The sequence below is a fragment of the Diorhabda carinulata genome, chromosome 2, assembly GCF_026250575.1.
Source record: "Diorhabda carinulata isolate Delta chromosome 2, icDioCari1.1, whole genome shotgun sequence".
NCBI lineage: Eukaryota > Metazoa > Arthropoda > Insecta > Coleoptera > Chrysomelidae > Diorhabda > Diorhabda carinulata.
The window spans coordinates 20,753,676-20,770,298 of record NC_079461.1 but is presented as its reverse complement, the minus strand read 5'-3'; the positions used below and the strand labels follow the sequence as shown (position 1 = coordinate 20,770,298).

The 16,623-nt window shown below is 31.6% G+C and overlaps 2 protein-coding genes across 12 annotated transcripts in view; both read right to left on the bottom strand.

Annotated features, from left to right (window-relative positions):
• LOC130890819 (protein daughterless) overlaps positions 1–12,550 on the bottom strand; it is a 53,100-nt gene extending 40,550 nt beyond the window's left edge. For 6 of the 11 annotated variants that reach the window (XM_057795160.1, XM_057795164.1, XM_057795161.1 and 3 more), the window contains exons 1-3: positions 12,409–12,536; positions 3,353–3,399; positions 1,476–1,703 (exon numbers count right to left, since the gene is read on the bottom strand). In XM_057795160.1, coding sequence (XP_057651143.1) covers positions 1,476–1,703; positions 3,353–3,399; positions 12,409–12,493 — 360 coding nt within the window. In that variant the 5' untranslated portion in view covers positions 12,494–12,536. Of the gene's footprint in view, positions 1–1,475; positions 1,704–3,352; positions 3,400–10,008 lie in introns of all 11 variants that reach the window. The other 5 variants (XM_057795166.1, XM_057795165.1, XM_057795162.1 and 2 more) reach the window with 3 other exon arrangements.
• A 1,648-nt stretch (positions 12,551–14,198) lies between these two features.
• LOC130890818 (DNA primase large subunit-like) lies at positions 14,199–15,783 on the bottom strand. The gene is made up of 2 exons (XM_057795158.1): positions 15,379–15,783; positions 14,199–15,311 (listed from the first exon to the last, which is right to left on the bottom strand). Exons 1-2 carry the CDS (start codon positions 15,653–15,655, stop codon positions 14,257–14,259), a joined length of 1,332 nt encoding a protein of 443 aa, XP_057651141.1. The 5' UTR covers positions 15,656–15,783; the 3' UTR covers positions 14,199–14,256.
• Between the last annotated feature and the right edge of the window lie 840 nt (positions 15,784–16,623).

Genomic DNA, 16,623 nt, shown 5'->3' with positions numbered 1-16,623 from the left:
AATCAAAAAATATTTATAGAAGCATCAATTTCTCGATCTATAGTGAAAACTGGAGATGGCAGACTCCTTGAAATCATCGAGGGCAAGTTAGCATGAACAACCTTTCAAAGACTTCCTACGTACATTTAATTTCGAGGACCATAAAAATCACATGATGTACGTAGTGAAGTTAGTATACGAGGTCTGGCTATTAAATAACGACACTGGTTACGAAAAAGGATTTTATTATAAAAATTATTCTACATTAGAATGCTCCCCTTCAATATACTCCCCTACCCTCGCTACACACCTTTCCGTACGTTTTTTCCATTGATCGAAGCAGTGCTTTCAAGGAAATCCGAGCAGACCCGTTGACGCAAGAGCTTTTGGTCAGGAGTCAGATTTTTTGGCACCAACTTTTGTCATGTTTAATTTCTCGTGTAAATTTTTTCTTCATCGGCATTTACACACACAATTTGTTTGATTTTGGTCACTGTTTCCGGAGTTGTAACAGTCACAGGGCGTTCTGGGTGCCGATCATCTTCAGTGCTCTCTCTGCCCTCAATAGCGTTTACACCACTCGAAAACACGCGCACGAGATAGAGAATTGTCCCAATAGGCCTCTTGCAACAATTTATAGCGCTAATTGAGACATCGTTACATAATACAGACAGTTGAATTTTTACGTAACATCCATTTTATTCCCCTGATTTGGCAATATGTGATTCCTAGTTATTGTTTTACCTATAGAAATATTTACGTAATCTTGTAAATTTTTTATATTTCAAAATATTCATCTTAACCCTCGCTTGTGCGTGTTCATTTGAAAAAAAAACGAATTTCTATATGCTGGTGATTATACGAGGGTGATTCTATAGTCGTTTTAACGAGACAATGAAATCATAAAAAAATTGCGTAAAAAGTAGTGAAAGTTTTTTCTTTCGGTAAAATATGTTTATAATCGATACGAAATAACTCAAATAAATTTGTATTTTTGAATTTATTCAAAAATAAATCATTCCGTAGAAAGTCGTATATAAAAATACCTCATTTTATTCAGATAAGAAGCGACTTTATTGGAATAATTCCAAAGAACAGCGGAACGAGATAAAAAATTCGTTTGAAGAGAAAAAATCTAGATGAAAATACACTATTCCAAAAATACTAATATAAAGGCTCTAATTATAAATTACCTTTCTCTTATTATAGTTATCATTGCCTACAAAAAAAATGTTTTAAATATAAATCGTGTGATTATAAATTCGTCCCTTGATAATGTCTTTTTAACATCTAACGTCAATCCAAACATGATTTTTCATCACGAACACTTAAAATAATCGTAAACCTAAACAAGAAATATATCTAATACTGATGAGGTGCATTACCGCCAAAACCGGTACATAAGTTTCATACTCCACCTGTTTTATTGCAATCTAAATCTAGATTTGAACATTGAAGAAATCTACTACTATATTATATAAATATATAAGACTTACCACTCCCCATTGGCCGTCTAGTGTTGTCGCCGTACCTGTGGGTTCTTCTTTGGTCGGCCTTAAGCCGGCGACGGATATAATTTTCGCTTTGGCCGGCGATAACCGACTACCGGGTCGCGCGTTAAACGGAAAATACGGACTATCGGCCGTAAACGGTTCGGCGGGTGCTTGCGTCGGACTGGCACCGGGACCCGTGTAAACCGGACCTGCGGGATTTAACGCGTACGCCTGTAACAATAAGAATTTTCATCGTAAATGAAAATCCAATAAGCGTCCTTCTTTTTCAATTTTCCCCGTATCAAAAACTAACTAAAAATAAAATCAGAAATCCCCCAGTATCAAAACTGGTTAAAAATAATAACAACCCCCCCCCCCTCGTATCAAATGTGGCTAAAAATAAAAATAGATATCCTCCCGTATTCAAACTAGCTAAAAATGAAAACAGAAATCCCCCCGTATCAATTCTAACTAAAAAAAGAGAAATCCTCCCGTATTAAAACTAAATAAAAACAGAAATCCTCTCGTATTAAAACTAGCTAAAAATAAAATCAGAAATCCCCCGTATTCAAACTAAATAAAAATAAAAACAGAAATCCTCTCGTATTAAAACTAGCTAAAAATGAAAACAGAAATCCCCCCGTATCAAAACTATCCAAAAAAACACAAATCCTCCCGTTTTCAAATTAACTAAAAATAAAAACGGAAATCCCCTCGTATTAAAAGTAGCAAAAATGAAAACAGAATTTCCCTCATATTAAAACTAGCTAAAAAGAAAACAGAGATCCCCCCTATAAAAAAAAATAGAAATCTTCCCGTGTAAAAAACTAACTAAAAATAAAAACAGAAATCCCCTCGTATTAAAAGTAGATAAGAGGAAAACAGAAATTCTCCTATATTTAAACTAGCTAAAAATGAAAACAGAAAACTAAAAAAAATAAGTAAGATTTGTATTCATACGAGGGAGATTCAGAAAGTAACGAACTTATGGCTTTTATTTTCGTTGTTGGATGTTTGTTGTTATGAATACTTAGTAGCAGTTTCCCAAGCACAGGTCTAGCAAGTCTATTTGGTTCATTATTAATTCCGTATCGTTTCTAATAGAATTTTTGATGGGAAATTCGGTTCAGTTGCTCATGCGCAATACTATACGTTTTTTAATTTAGAAATCCTAAATCGGTTCGTAATCGAACACGAGTAGGACAGTAAATCTGAATCGGTTACGAACTAGTTCGGAATTGATTCTAATTATAACCCGCGATAAAGTTGCTATAAGTATTTACTGGAACAGAACCCCTCTGATTATTATCGATTCAAAATAATAATTATTTGAACAATAGATAAGAATAATCAGAACGATGCCAAACGCCAATCAAAATAAGATGTTAGATGATGGCATCGTGATCGAAAAATTATACGTTGTACCTCGTACACTATTCTGGAGGTCTTAATGAAGGTCGATTAAATTTTTTTTCGCATCTCTAATAAAAACTACGTAAATATCATTAATCACAATTCAATTATTACTAAATAATTTATAATTTAAAACGCAGTTAAGCAAATGCAAATGACATTAATCAACATTTCGTAGTTCAATAGGGTATCAAATTTATCTTTTTCTGATGAAAAAATTATTTTTACTTTGATCTCCAGCGACAATTATTACTGTTTAATTGACTTATTTTAAATTCAAAGTTGCCGGTGGCGATTATATAAATTACTTACCGAGGCTAAACATATACGAGGGTTGCTACTTGAGTTTAGTTGTTCGCGCACGAAACAAATTTTAAAACTTCAGTAGCAACCCTCGTATAATTATTAATAAACACTGCACAAACGCAGAAACCCTAGTATTAATAACGTAATGTGTCATTACTTACCATTCCATTGTCTAAACCGCCGTAGGGAGGTTGAAATCCAGCTTTTTCTGTAATGAAATTGAAAAAAAAAACATAAGAAATAAAAAGTTTATATTCTAATAGTTCAAAATAATCGTTCAATAACTTTGTTTATATAAAAAATTATGTGTTTGGTATAGTTTTTCCAATATCAATTGCAGAAGACAGTTATATCAATATTTCATAAATACCCACGGTGCTCTTACCAAATTAAGAAATGAAAAATAATGTTTACGCCCCGTATAAAATTCGGTAAACATCTAACAAACCGTCGGTTCACGTGGACTCTGTTAACCAATGAAAATATCGAATCGTAAACATATTTCTATTGGCCGAAACTGTATGTACACAATTCGAAATATTCCTGCTGGACAGTCTGCGATAAGCAGTGGCGTGGATTGGTGAGATTTATTTAATTCATAGATTTCTTTAAATAAATAGAAATATGGCGTTCTTTAGACCATGGGCGAATGAAGACAATGAAATTGCACAGTGTAGTGAGAATAATGAATTTAATAATAAAGATTCAGATATACAAACACAGCAAGTTATATTCGAATGTTCGAAAATTTAGTAAAACCATCCCCTTTCGTATACGAACATCATTTCGACGACAATAGTGAAATAGTTATGTAAATGACCTCGATTCAACCCTTGTACCATGAAAATCAACCTGCTATCATTATCATGCCCTCGGAGGAGACCACGTTAAGATAATATTCATTAACAGATATCTCAAGCAGTGGCTTTTCAACCGAGCGACCGTTCATTATCATGAAATGTCATACTTGTCGCAGACTTGTTCATCGAAGCGTTCAACTTACTCGCAGAAGATGACCCCATGCTGAAATTTCCGCTAAAGATGGGACCGGCGCGACACAAACATATTTAGGAACGATCCAAATATATAAGTAATGTCTGTTTCAAATGTTTACTTGGTTTTTAATATCGGTGATTTAGTTTGGGTGCTAGCAAAGTTAATTTTGGGCGACAGTCATCGACAAAGCTATAGATGAGATTTGCAGTTTTGTCGAGAAGATCGTTGATTTACAAGAAAAAGACAGGATGCATTCCTGGGGAATACCAACCTCAAACTTTTCTGAGGTGTGTCCATCGATATCGATTTGGATGAATCGGTCTTTGAGAAAGCTAATAAGCCAGTCGATCAGTGAGAATGGACATACCGCACAATATTAACGTATTTAGGAGGTTAGCTTGCCAAAAGCCTTCGACATGTCCAGTGCTATCACTCTGGATTCCCCATATTGCTCTATAGCTTCAGTCCATACGTTGGTGACATAGACCAAGATATCTAAGATTTGCTGGTCCACAACTTTTCTCAACGGAGAGGCTGGTCTAATTCTTCTTCAATTGCATTCGGAGGTTTGGAAGAATGCGTGGTCTTCGTGCTAAAACACGGTCCTTGACAAGGCCCCACAGGATATTCAACGAATTCTCGTCTGCCTATCCATTCTCCAAAATGAACATGAAAATCCATCCTGTATGGAATGAAGGATGTTCGCGAGTGTTGATATTTTCGTTAGTTGTTACAGGTACCGGTCGTCCACAACTTTGTCCATGACATTGGCAATGGCTGGGACTAGCAATCGAATGGAAGTTATTACAAACCGTCTTTTTTTTCCTTTTTTTTTGTATGGGTTGAACCCCAGCAAGTTTCCAATCTGCCAGTAAGGAATCTCTTTTATATTATAGGGAGTTTAGATAGCGGAGTTGTTAGTTCAGCTGCGCAAGTCTTCAATACAATTAGTGATAATCGATCGGGGCCAGTGGATTTATTGATTTCCAAGGCTTTGAGAAGTTTCACCACATCTGTGGAAATTCTATTCCTGGCATCGATAAACCAACTCTAGACAATTCAAAAGTTTGTTTTTCACTTTCTCATTATAGACAGACTATGGTCTGTTTGGATATATACTCTAGTTCAGTTTTTATTAAACCACGGATTCTTGTGTGCAAAGCCCTTGCTGCAAAGATTATTTCCGATACTGAAGGGTCTTTGTAATTGAAACAAACATCATTCCAAGAAAACATAAAAAGTAAAACCTTCAGATACTTCAATTTCGCCTATCTACAATGCCAAACTTAACGTTGTTGTAATCAGTTTCCGTGTGGTGTATGTACAATTGTACAGATCAGGATCTGATATTAGAAACAGGTCTGGTTAATTCATTGATAAATTGGGTCAATCAGTGACTGTTTGAATCTTCAAATTCCGCCAGTTCTGTTGGAAAAATCCAATCACCTGACGTGATGAACTCACACACACATCATGATGGTGTGTAAGTTGTATCAAGGATATACAAGGTGAACCTTGGATGTTGTCGAGTTCACTTTTATTTCTGCTAAATCCAGAATATGAGGTTTCTAAGTCTGCAGATGTTGATATGTAGCGTTTATATTCGTATTAAGACCTCGTATAGGTTATAAAAATTTCGATACTTCATGGTATTGAATAGCAGTCAGTTTTTTCAATAACACGACGAAAGTGGCGCTGGACTTACATAAGAGAAGTTCCTGTCGTGCCTATAAACTCGCTTTTAATTAAAAACTGTTATTTCTAACAAATAATAATAGTCTAAAGGTAAAAATCATCATCTGGATGTCCACTGTTTATTTTTTTTCAATAACTGTTACTGTTGTCGATTCCCATCTCTATACTATACAAAAGCATAAGATGACCCCCCAGAAACTTTCGGTAGTTTCGTTATTCGTCGTGTTTTACTAGTTTTCGGTCATGCGGGCATGGGCAGAGGATAGCACCATAGCGGGAGAGAGAGAGAAAGATATAGACACACACGTCCGTTTCGAACTTGTGACCGAAATGCTTATTCTATTTGATTATTTGGCTTGCGTCTTCTTAACGAAATTAAAAAAATATGAATACTCATAAAGGACACGATATGGAAATGAACAACTTTATTATGTAATAGGTTTTGCAAGATAAACTATTTTGTTAATTAATCTGGTGATAATTCTAATAGTTTTCATTTATTATAAAAATTTACCAAAAAAAAAGTTATCAAGTTGTCTTTTATTGTTATTAATACCTTCTAGGATAATTTCCATCACAACCGAGATATCCGAAATAGTCTCATTCTATATACAGCGGGTCCTACCAAGTTAGCAACATATGAGAAATTTATTTTTCGTAAAAAAAACCGTCGGTGTTATACAGGGTGTTCTCAATAATTTTTTCTCATAACTGCCACATGAAACATACTTTACTTAGTTTTTTTTGGAAAATTTGATTTTTCAAAACTTGAGTGGTTAGAAATTGGGGTAATTATCAAAAAATCATCCCCCATCCCCTATCGACTTATCGACACCCCCCTGCCACACCCCCTGATCCTTTTTTACCCTACTTTACCATAAAAAAATAGTTTTTGAATTTTCAATTTTTTTATATTTTTTTCCCAAAAACTGAAAATTGATTTATCTCTTAACAACTGCATGTATTTTTTGAAGTACCTCGTTTTAATATCTAATAACTACGTTTGAGGTTATACAGGGTGCCCCGGGACTTATGCAAAAAATTCGGGAGTGAGTAGATGACGTGAAAACAGTACTGAACTATTATTTATATTTCAACTATTTTTTCACGCAAAAAAACTGTTTTTTTTTAATAAAAATTTACTTTTTCGAACAACGTTCGTAATGAGATTCGATCTATCTACTGTAGAATTGTAAGCAGCATTCAGGAACCATTGAACTATCAAGGCTATTTTACATTTGAAACCTCATTTGGCTAAAGACTCATATATATAAATGATTCGTTATACAAAAACATTATAGAATCAAATTAATTTAATTAATAATAATCATTGCTACGAAATTATCTTCCATCTATTATTTTTTTATATAAAAAAGAGAAATTCAAACATTGATGCCGAAATTTCATCTCCATAAAAGTGAATAAAAATCATTTACACACGTATTCGATAAGGAGTAAATAAAAATGGGTGTTTCCGAACAACCAAAACAAAGTTCAACATATAATCATAATTACTGAAGCTAAAAGTCGGTTGGCTATCACGGACAGCTGTTCTATAGGGCTTTATGGGTGTCAGGGGCGCCGTAGAATTTTATTTCTTCGACGATTCAAACAAAAATATAAATGGAGTTGATTTCACGTAAAAAATGATTTCAAACCAAATTAGATGATGATTTTATTATTTAATTATATAAATTATATAAATTTTACAATTTTACACACCCACGTACCGGGCGGGCAACTAAAAACGGTCGTCGGCCATATCTCAGGGACGGATTATATTATAGCCACAAAAAAAATATATAACAAAAGTGTCCCCGAAAAATAAGTTCATATACGATAAACGAATTCTTCAACAAATTTTCACTCAACAAGTTTAAGCCTATCTCTTAAAATAATAAGTGGGGGAAAGTGGGAACCTTGTTATTAAAAATTGTCTGTAAGTCCGGTTCTGCTTAGTCGATTTTTATAAACTTGATATTATTTGGAAAATATTGTATCCATTAATACAAAATATATAAATTCTAAGCAATTCTAAAGGTCGTGGTTTCACATTTTTTAAATATTGTGCCGATATCATTTTTCTGTCCCGAGATATCTTGAGAAATGTGTAAATGACGAGAAATTTCATATTTTCCAATTCTGTGCGTTTTTCGGTGCCACTTTTGTTATGGCCGTTTTTAGTTGCCCACTCGGTACATCAGCAGTTAAGAAATTATTGAAACCTAATCTAACCAAAAAGCGCGTTTACCCAAAATTGACAATTATTTTTCATTAGGTTAGCTTCAAATTAGAATCGAAAATTGAATTAAATCCAATTACCAATGTTGTCAATTTTCAATACTTAATTATTCTTACGTATTTTATATAGATTCGCGTTTAAAACTAACAAGTAAGAACCAGTTCGTGAGAATCATATCTCAGTATCAAAATAAACCGTGTCGAGCAACGGGTGGTGGTTAACTACTTGCTTTTAAATAAATTGATCTAAACACGAAGGTTTGGTGCGTGTATTAATGAAATCTGTGGTATCATTACATACAAAAAGTTTTTTGATTCTAGAAAATCAAAAAATTATCCAATTTCAATGAATTTTTCTTTATTGAATAGTACATCTTTGGAAATCATAAACTTCCCCCTATTTTTCGACATATGTTTCTCTAAATCATGGAAGAGACGTTGCCGTTTGTTGTCATCTGTCAGCAGTTTCGGAACCCACCTTGCACAAACCTTGACATATCCTACGCAGTCACTCAATATTGTGAATGCAAGACTCGCTGAGATCCCGAACTCTCGCCATCCGATCTTTTAACAAACCCCACAGAGTGTCATAATGGAAGCTACATCCTTCACGTTCAGAGCGCGGCGCGTCGAACGTGGTGTCTGCAACAGAGCCCGTTTTTAAGAATTTCTGTCACGTCTCACACACAGTTTAACGATTTTGTAGCGGCGAATTTGGAAATTGTTGTTGAAATGCGTAATTTTTTTTTTACTATCAGCCTTCTGAGCCGTTCTATACCCCGCCGCTGATCAACCCTAACGGAGATTTCATTTCAGTTTACGACGAACAGAATCGAGAGTTCACGTTATACTTTTAGTGTTTCTTTGCATCTTCGAGATACCTGCAAATGGGGGAAGGCTGACGATCTCCAAACCAGACGAACATACAAAAAAAATCTGTATGAGTGGTTTGAAAAGGAACAAACACAATTGGGTAGTATGTAAGGGTTATTCACTCAAATACCACAAATTTTATAAAAAATATTAAAAATTTATTGGAAATCAAATCTAGAAATTTGAAAAGTACTTTTTGTGAATTCGGATTTACTAGATTTGTCATAAAATTGCCAACCAAGCAACATTATAATTTATCCTTAAATCCCTAAATTGGTTTTTTGTAAAAGTTGCGAAATGGATTTTACTTTTGAAAGTTGGTATTACATAAACGTCATATTGAGCGATGTATTACACAAAGTGCCAGTTCCTTTTGATTAATGAAAAATATCATATTTCATAGAAAAATATCACGTGTTATCTGCCAATTAAGATAACCTAACCTAAGCTAAAGTAAACATAACCTAGTTGTAGCTGAAGTAAGTAACATAACCTAACAAGAAAATGGATCCGTTCGTCGGACTGCTTAACAATATTAACAATACGAATTTAAATAATGGTTGAATGAATAAAAACGCAAACAATGAACTTTTTTCTTATTATACCCCATCTCCTATAAACGGGACCCCCAAAATAAAACGTTTCATGCAGTTCATAAATCCAGAAACAACTATCCAATTATTGATAAAACAGTAACCAATAGAAAATGGATTTTTCTAACTAGAAAACGTTGAACTAACGTGTTTTTCCTGAACCGAGATACAAAAAATCTCAAGCAAACCACAGAATATTAGTTTTAAAAAGTTCATTCAGATGAAATGATTGATAACTAGTTTTTTTTCTAGAATTGCGACAATAAAAATAACAACCCACTAAACTATTACGCATGCTTAGATCAAGGTTTATAGCATTGATGATTTTTTGTGCTCAACATCAATATATTTTAATGAAAATAAACAATTATATTGGAATCCTAGAGAAAAAATTATTATTTATACTAAACTAAACTCACCAAAAATCCAATCCATATTTTTTTTTAAAACAAAATTTTCCAATGACACGAAAGTTTTATGATTCAAATAAAAACGAGTACTTAAAAAATTGAAAATTATCGTAACTGATAAAATTCAGGAATAATGATAAATTGATGTTATCTAATGATATTTCAAATAGTTTAGTTTAAATAATTTATAGAGAACAATTTATGACTATACAGTAAGTAAATATTAGACATTTCAAAGTGTGAATGTTTTTAAAATTATTCAAAAATTAGCACTAATAGTATTTGATTGAAATTGAACGTTCCTAGTGTGTATTTATCACATTTAAAGAGAAAAATAGTGTTATTGATCGATGGCTATGTTAAATTTTGTACAACTCCAACAACCCCTCACGTCGCCAGCACACAACACGCTTTATCTGTCACAAAACTAATTAATAGACTTTTAAGCCCAATTAATAATGTAAAATAACTCTAATTCATAATGCAGAGGAACCAGTGGACACGTCATATACATTTTGCTACTCTATATCGATAATCGAATTTCAATCCAGTTAGGCATCAGTTACATCAAATTATTTCATTCATCCACACTCAAATAAGCAAAAAAATATAAATTATCATAATTAGATGTTATTGGAAACACCCCATGCATTTTTTTAATAATCAAGCCAAAAATATTAAATAACTACCAATTTGTTTTGACATACAGGTTATAAGTATATTTCACCTACTTAAGGAAGTTTCTTCTTTTTTACTGTAAAAGTATTTTTGATATTGGACAACTATGGAGACATATTCTAGGCCCTAACTAACAAAAAACTAATTTGAAACTTCTCTAAAGGGAATTAGTTGAATGCAACACTAATTATACAACGATGTACTGCTTCTTAACCAACTCTGATCACAAGACAACTTAATTAAAGCATGTTTATAATTGAAGAAATGTTCAAACATTTGTTTCACAAAATCGTTTTTCCATGTTATCTTTGAAAGAAAAACCAAACTGAAATAAATAACATATTCAACTGCATGGTATTTCAATTTATTATCAGTTTTTAATAGTTTTACACAAATGAACCAAATTTTTGTATAGTTTATTGAATTAATTTTATTAATAAAGTTTAAATGTCTCCCCAACATTTAGTACCACCTAAATTTGAAAAATTCTCAAAAAAAATTGGGTAGACGTACATTTGAACTTATTTTCCACTTATGAAACCATAAGATCTTCTTTTACTGTCAAAAAGTTTCTATTACCCCCTTACAGGGAAGAAAGAAACTATTTAAGACATCTAATAGACCCAAATTCTAAAGGGAATTAATTACAAAAGAATACACAAGGCAAACTTCCAATATAATCAACAAAGGTTGCATAAAATTTGAATGAAATGAGAAGTGAAAATAAAATATTCTATTACAATAGGAGATAAAATAAGCAAATATTCTTAGGGAAACCAAACAATGAAAAGAAGAAGAGATTATGTCTCCCTAAATCACCAGATCTTTCTCCTATTGACTTTAATAACGTGAAAAATTAATAAACAAGACGAATACTAAAAGAAATTTTGAAGCTAAAATTTAACATAAAATATTTATACCCAACATAAAAAATAAATAGTTTCCCAATTATTCATTTAAAATTATTCAAATTTTCGTTTTTCATTTATGATGCAGTTTTCTACTATGAAATTTTTTTGTCCTCTGTTATAGATTATATCAAATCATAATATTTTTGTCAACAACAACTTTTTAAATCTGATTTCAAAACAAGTTTTAAATATAAATACTTTGTATTGTTCACTGTTTATATGATTATCATTATAATTTACAAATACTATAAGAGAGAAATTGACATTGTTAAATATTAATATTTCATTGTAACTGAAGAAAAATTTACAGCGATTTCATATATAAATAATTTTTAAAAACATCTAGAATTTTAAAAAGCCGATTTAAGGTAAAATTATTAGAACATTACAAATATTTTTAAAAAAATAATGTTTTAACATATTAATCAAAACTTTTCATTGTTTTTCTCTACTTTCATGTTTAAAACTATGAACATACTTTTATGTTAAGATGTAAACACGAAAATATCCTCAACAAGAGAAGGAACGATGACACAAATAATATTTCTCTTTGTATTTTAAATAATTTTAACGGTGAAACCATATAATACAATCACAAAAAAATAAACTAGACAGTTTTAGCACATAATCGGTTTATGGACTGGCACAATTATAACGAATTTTAAAAATCTTACAAAGGGGTTTTTAAAGCAAGCTGTTCAATGTTTTGGGATCACACGCGTTTGCATGGTATTATTTTCCCGTCTTTTTACACTATTACCCGAAAATATATCCCAGCACTGGTTTATATTTGTTAATAATGGAATAATTAATTACTTACCAGGTGCTTTGTTAGCTACTTTATTAAAACAAGTTGTAAAAACTTCATATAAATGATGCATAGGTTCATCATCACTGGTAGCCATTTTGCACACACTCTACACTAACTGACAATCTGACAAATCAACCGACACCCAGCCACTGAATTGTCAAAAGCCGGCGGGAATATTCAAATTCATTTAATTATTTATTAAAAAAAACATCATATAAATAAATCTAGTAATGCAATTATTGTATAATTACACATATCTTTATAAATATATCTAATACAAAATAATCAACTTTAAATAGTAGTGTCAAGGTCGCAGCGGACAATTTTTTCAAATAAATGTTTAAGCAGTAACAACATAGTTATCAGTGATAATGTATCATTAGCTCATATTATACATTTTGTAAATAAACAATTAATTATCAGATTACAACATTAACTTTTTAATGTTTATTTGTCAATATTTGACTCAAGCGCCAGCTGTACTTCACAGGTAAAAGTAATAAATGCAGTTATTTTAATTCAGTAGATTCCTGAATTATTTGTCACACTCTGTAAAATAAAAAATTTGAAAATAATGGATAAAAGTTGTTTATTTATTTTGAACAATTATCAATGTAAAACAATTAAAAACGAATTCAAATGATTTCGTGTATTATATATGTTATAATTAAATACATATCGATAGTTTAGATAAACCAATTATTCGAATTGAAAACGTTATCATTTACTTTAACATACCAGGTGAAACAATAAATTAATTTCTCATCAGTATATGAAGAAATATTTTTTCAAATAACTCGATAATCTTTATACTTGACTGCATTTTATATTACCCTATAACAATTAATTAGCCTAATACCAAGTTTTCTCGCTGGAATTATTTTTCGTGAGAGAAGGCTCTTTGATGAGAAAATTTAGTATAAAATAGGTAGACCAATAGGTTTTAGTTTACCTTCAGTCTCTGAAAACGATAACTTGGTTAACGAAACGCGCGTCAGACAGTGTAATTGTGAGTATTGGTAGTGTAAACAGTGTGTTTAGTATTAATACATGGGGACACAGAACATACCATCTTAGGGTATGTATTTATGTAATACTTCTATACGGACAGTTTATATAAGTGGAAGCAGTTCTGACTAAGGAAGACAACGATTTCTCTATTCTCCGAGGTTCCAGCTCGGTTCTGCGTATTCTCAAGCATGCGCAGTATGGATAAAGTATCTCGAACGGGAGAGGAAATGAATATTGTCGGCACCGTAACGTAGGGACGTTTTTTCCATACCAACTGTCAATATAGAAGTATTACATATATGAAGGTTTATTCTAAATTAGTTTTGCTTTTCGAGGTTATGTTTTTCACGCATTGCATATATTAATGGCTTTCTTTCACGATTTCTTCGTGTTTTTTTCTTGATTTAGTCGGTTTTCTTGTGTTTTTTATACAATCTTATTCATTGATGAGAATATGCTGGTGGTTCATTATATATAAAATTGTGTCTAGAGCAAAATTTATGGTATATTTCAGATATTTTCGAAGTGAATTTGAAAAATGTGAAAATTTATCGCACATTCCAATTTAAAAGTAAGTTATCAACATGAATTAACTCGAATGAACCAAAATTACGAAAAATTGTATAAAAAATTATAAAATATGTTTATAAACAAAATGTGAAAAAACAATTATGATAGTCATAGTATGTCATATTATAGCCTAGAAACGAGAAATTTTTAAACATTAATTGAGCATTCCTAGGTTAGTTGTTTCTCGTTGCTGTTGTGAGGATTAAAAGAAAGACTTATTAAAAAATTATACTTTTTTACTAAAAATAAAATAACTACATTTTTTATTCAATTCAACTAAATATCATCATCAAAAATCGTTTCTAAAATATCACGAACTAGAAAACTTTCATGAACATACTGATTCGGGCTTTTTATAATATCATTTTCAACGCTAAGATGAGCAACGTTTTTCGATCTACAAAAATATGTTGTACAAGCCTTCTGGAACTGTCGTTGGTCTACCAGATCCTCAATGTCTTTCAAACATGGAACTTCTTGATCTATAGTTTCTAATAGAGTTGTTTTAGACCAATGTTTAAAAGGACATCCTTGATGTTGATTTGGCAACGGGGTATATAGAAGAATGTTACTGCAACTCGAAGGGGGATACGGACTCTTCCTTCCTACTAACCCATATTGATGTTTAAATAAATAAGTATGCTTTCGATTGAATAAATCTTCAGGCATTTTTTTAACAAATTCGTTTTTCCAAAATTCCATTGCGTCTTCAAAAGAAAGACCCAACCAAAATAAAAACACCCCTAGTTGCATTCTACCGTCATATTTTAAATGATGATTAGTTCTGAGAGTTTTATGCAAATTTCTCATGCATAGGGGGAAATGGTGATCGGCAAACTGGTCAATATTATCCAAACCAAGACTATCTAATTCACTACCAAAATTTAAGACGGGAATGTACTGCGGTATACAATGAACTAAATATTTATATCTATCGTTCAAATAAGGATAAACTTTATTTTGAAAATTCAAATGCATCGTAAATTCGTGTCTCAATTTATTTTTTATAAAACAGATATAATAATTTTCGGAAAAAACGGCAACTCCGCCTTTTAAAAAGGCTTTTCTACCAGCAACTATTTCTGGAATCTCATAATATTTCGTTTTATAAAACACAGTCGAGTGATAATCGCTTTTAGTAACATCAGTTCCGTTAATAATTTCGTCAGAAAACGATATCCTCTCTAAATATTCCAATTCCTTACACATCAAATTATTTTTTAACAAAAACATTTGCCTATCGGATTTTTTTGTGTTAATGTATAACAGATGAAACCATTGTAACTCCCAATTTACGAAAAGTTTTTGTAATTCCTTAGTTCGACAATAACCTAAAAATTTTTTGATTTGTTAACGTATTAAGACAAGAAATAATTCAGCTAAAAATTTTATATTTACTCAAACCAACAATCCAGTGAGCAGTATTATCTATCCTTTTAGATTTCAACAAACCCTGGTGTAACTTATAACCTAATAGAGTATGATAAGTGTTTAATTTCAAATGCTTTATATTTGATATTATAAAATTAGACCATGGTTCAGTTCCATCCTCGAGTTCTAAAATTTTAGCTTGTTCAAATATCGCATATAACTGAATTCTTTCTTTGCATATTTCTTCTATTTTCAAAAAACTACACGTGGTTACAGGTGATATTCTATAAGTATTTAAATTCATTTCCAATAACTATTCATCTTTCACTTTTTTAATTTCAAATTAAAAACCTTAAACCTTAATTTCTACTTCTTTTTTATTTTAACAAAACAATCGAAAATGGTAAACATAGAGTTAATAACCAAAATAAAGAGGGCAGTATATGAGTGTCATAATTGGAATGAAGAAATAGCATCGTTTTACCCATCAACATAGTAATACTTATGGAGTGTACACTCCATAGTAATACTAAACTCAGTATCCTATAAAATTCTTACTCCGATAGGTCATTTCGGGTTGACGTCACAACCAGCCGCCATGTTGTCTTGTGCTGGTATTATATTTTCATTTTGATAGAAAAAGTGCTGAAAACAATCAACACAAATAAAATAAAATGTTTATCTACTACAACAATATGGCCAACGTTTCAAATCACGTTCTCAAAATCACTTCAGAACGAGGTACAAATAAAGTTACAGTGTAGTTATCTCTATCAAATGTTAAGGGTGTTCTTTCTAATCGAGCAATCTAATTTTAATAAGTCTATGGATGTACCACTCTTTTTCTACTTGCTATTCAAATCAAAATTTGTTATTCTCCTCTTTTTCCATTCTTACTACTTGAAACTTCGACGTCATGACGATCCACGAATAGAGTAGAGTGGTATATAGAGATGTTCATTCTTTCCATCAGCACTTTAACAAGTCGCGCTCTCTCTATCTTTTATATTAATTCTATGGTCGTGAATCATTGGTAATTTTATATATTTACTGGTAGTGTTTATTCATACGAAAGTCGGAGGATTAAGTTACTTCTATGAAAGTTGTTTTTAAAAAAAAAAAAATTCAGTCAAGTGTTTTGATTGCCTTTTAATATTCTGAAGTGGTCATTAAAACATTGTAGTATTTGATTATATAAAATTTTTTTTCGTGATATTATAATTAAACGGTACCTTGACCAATCAAAAGGTCCAATGGTGCCCACAGCCACTG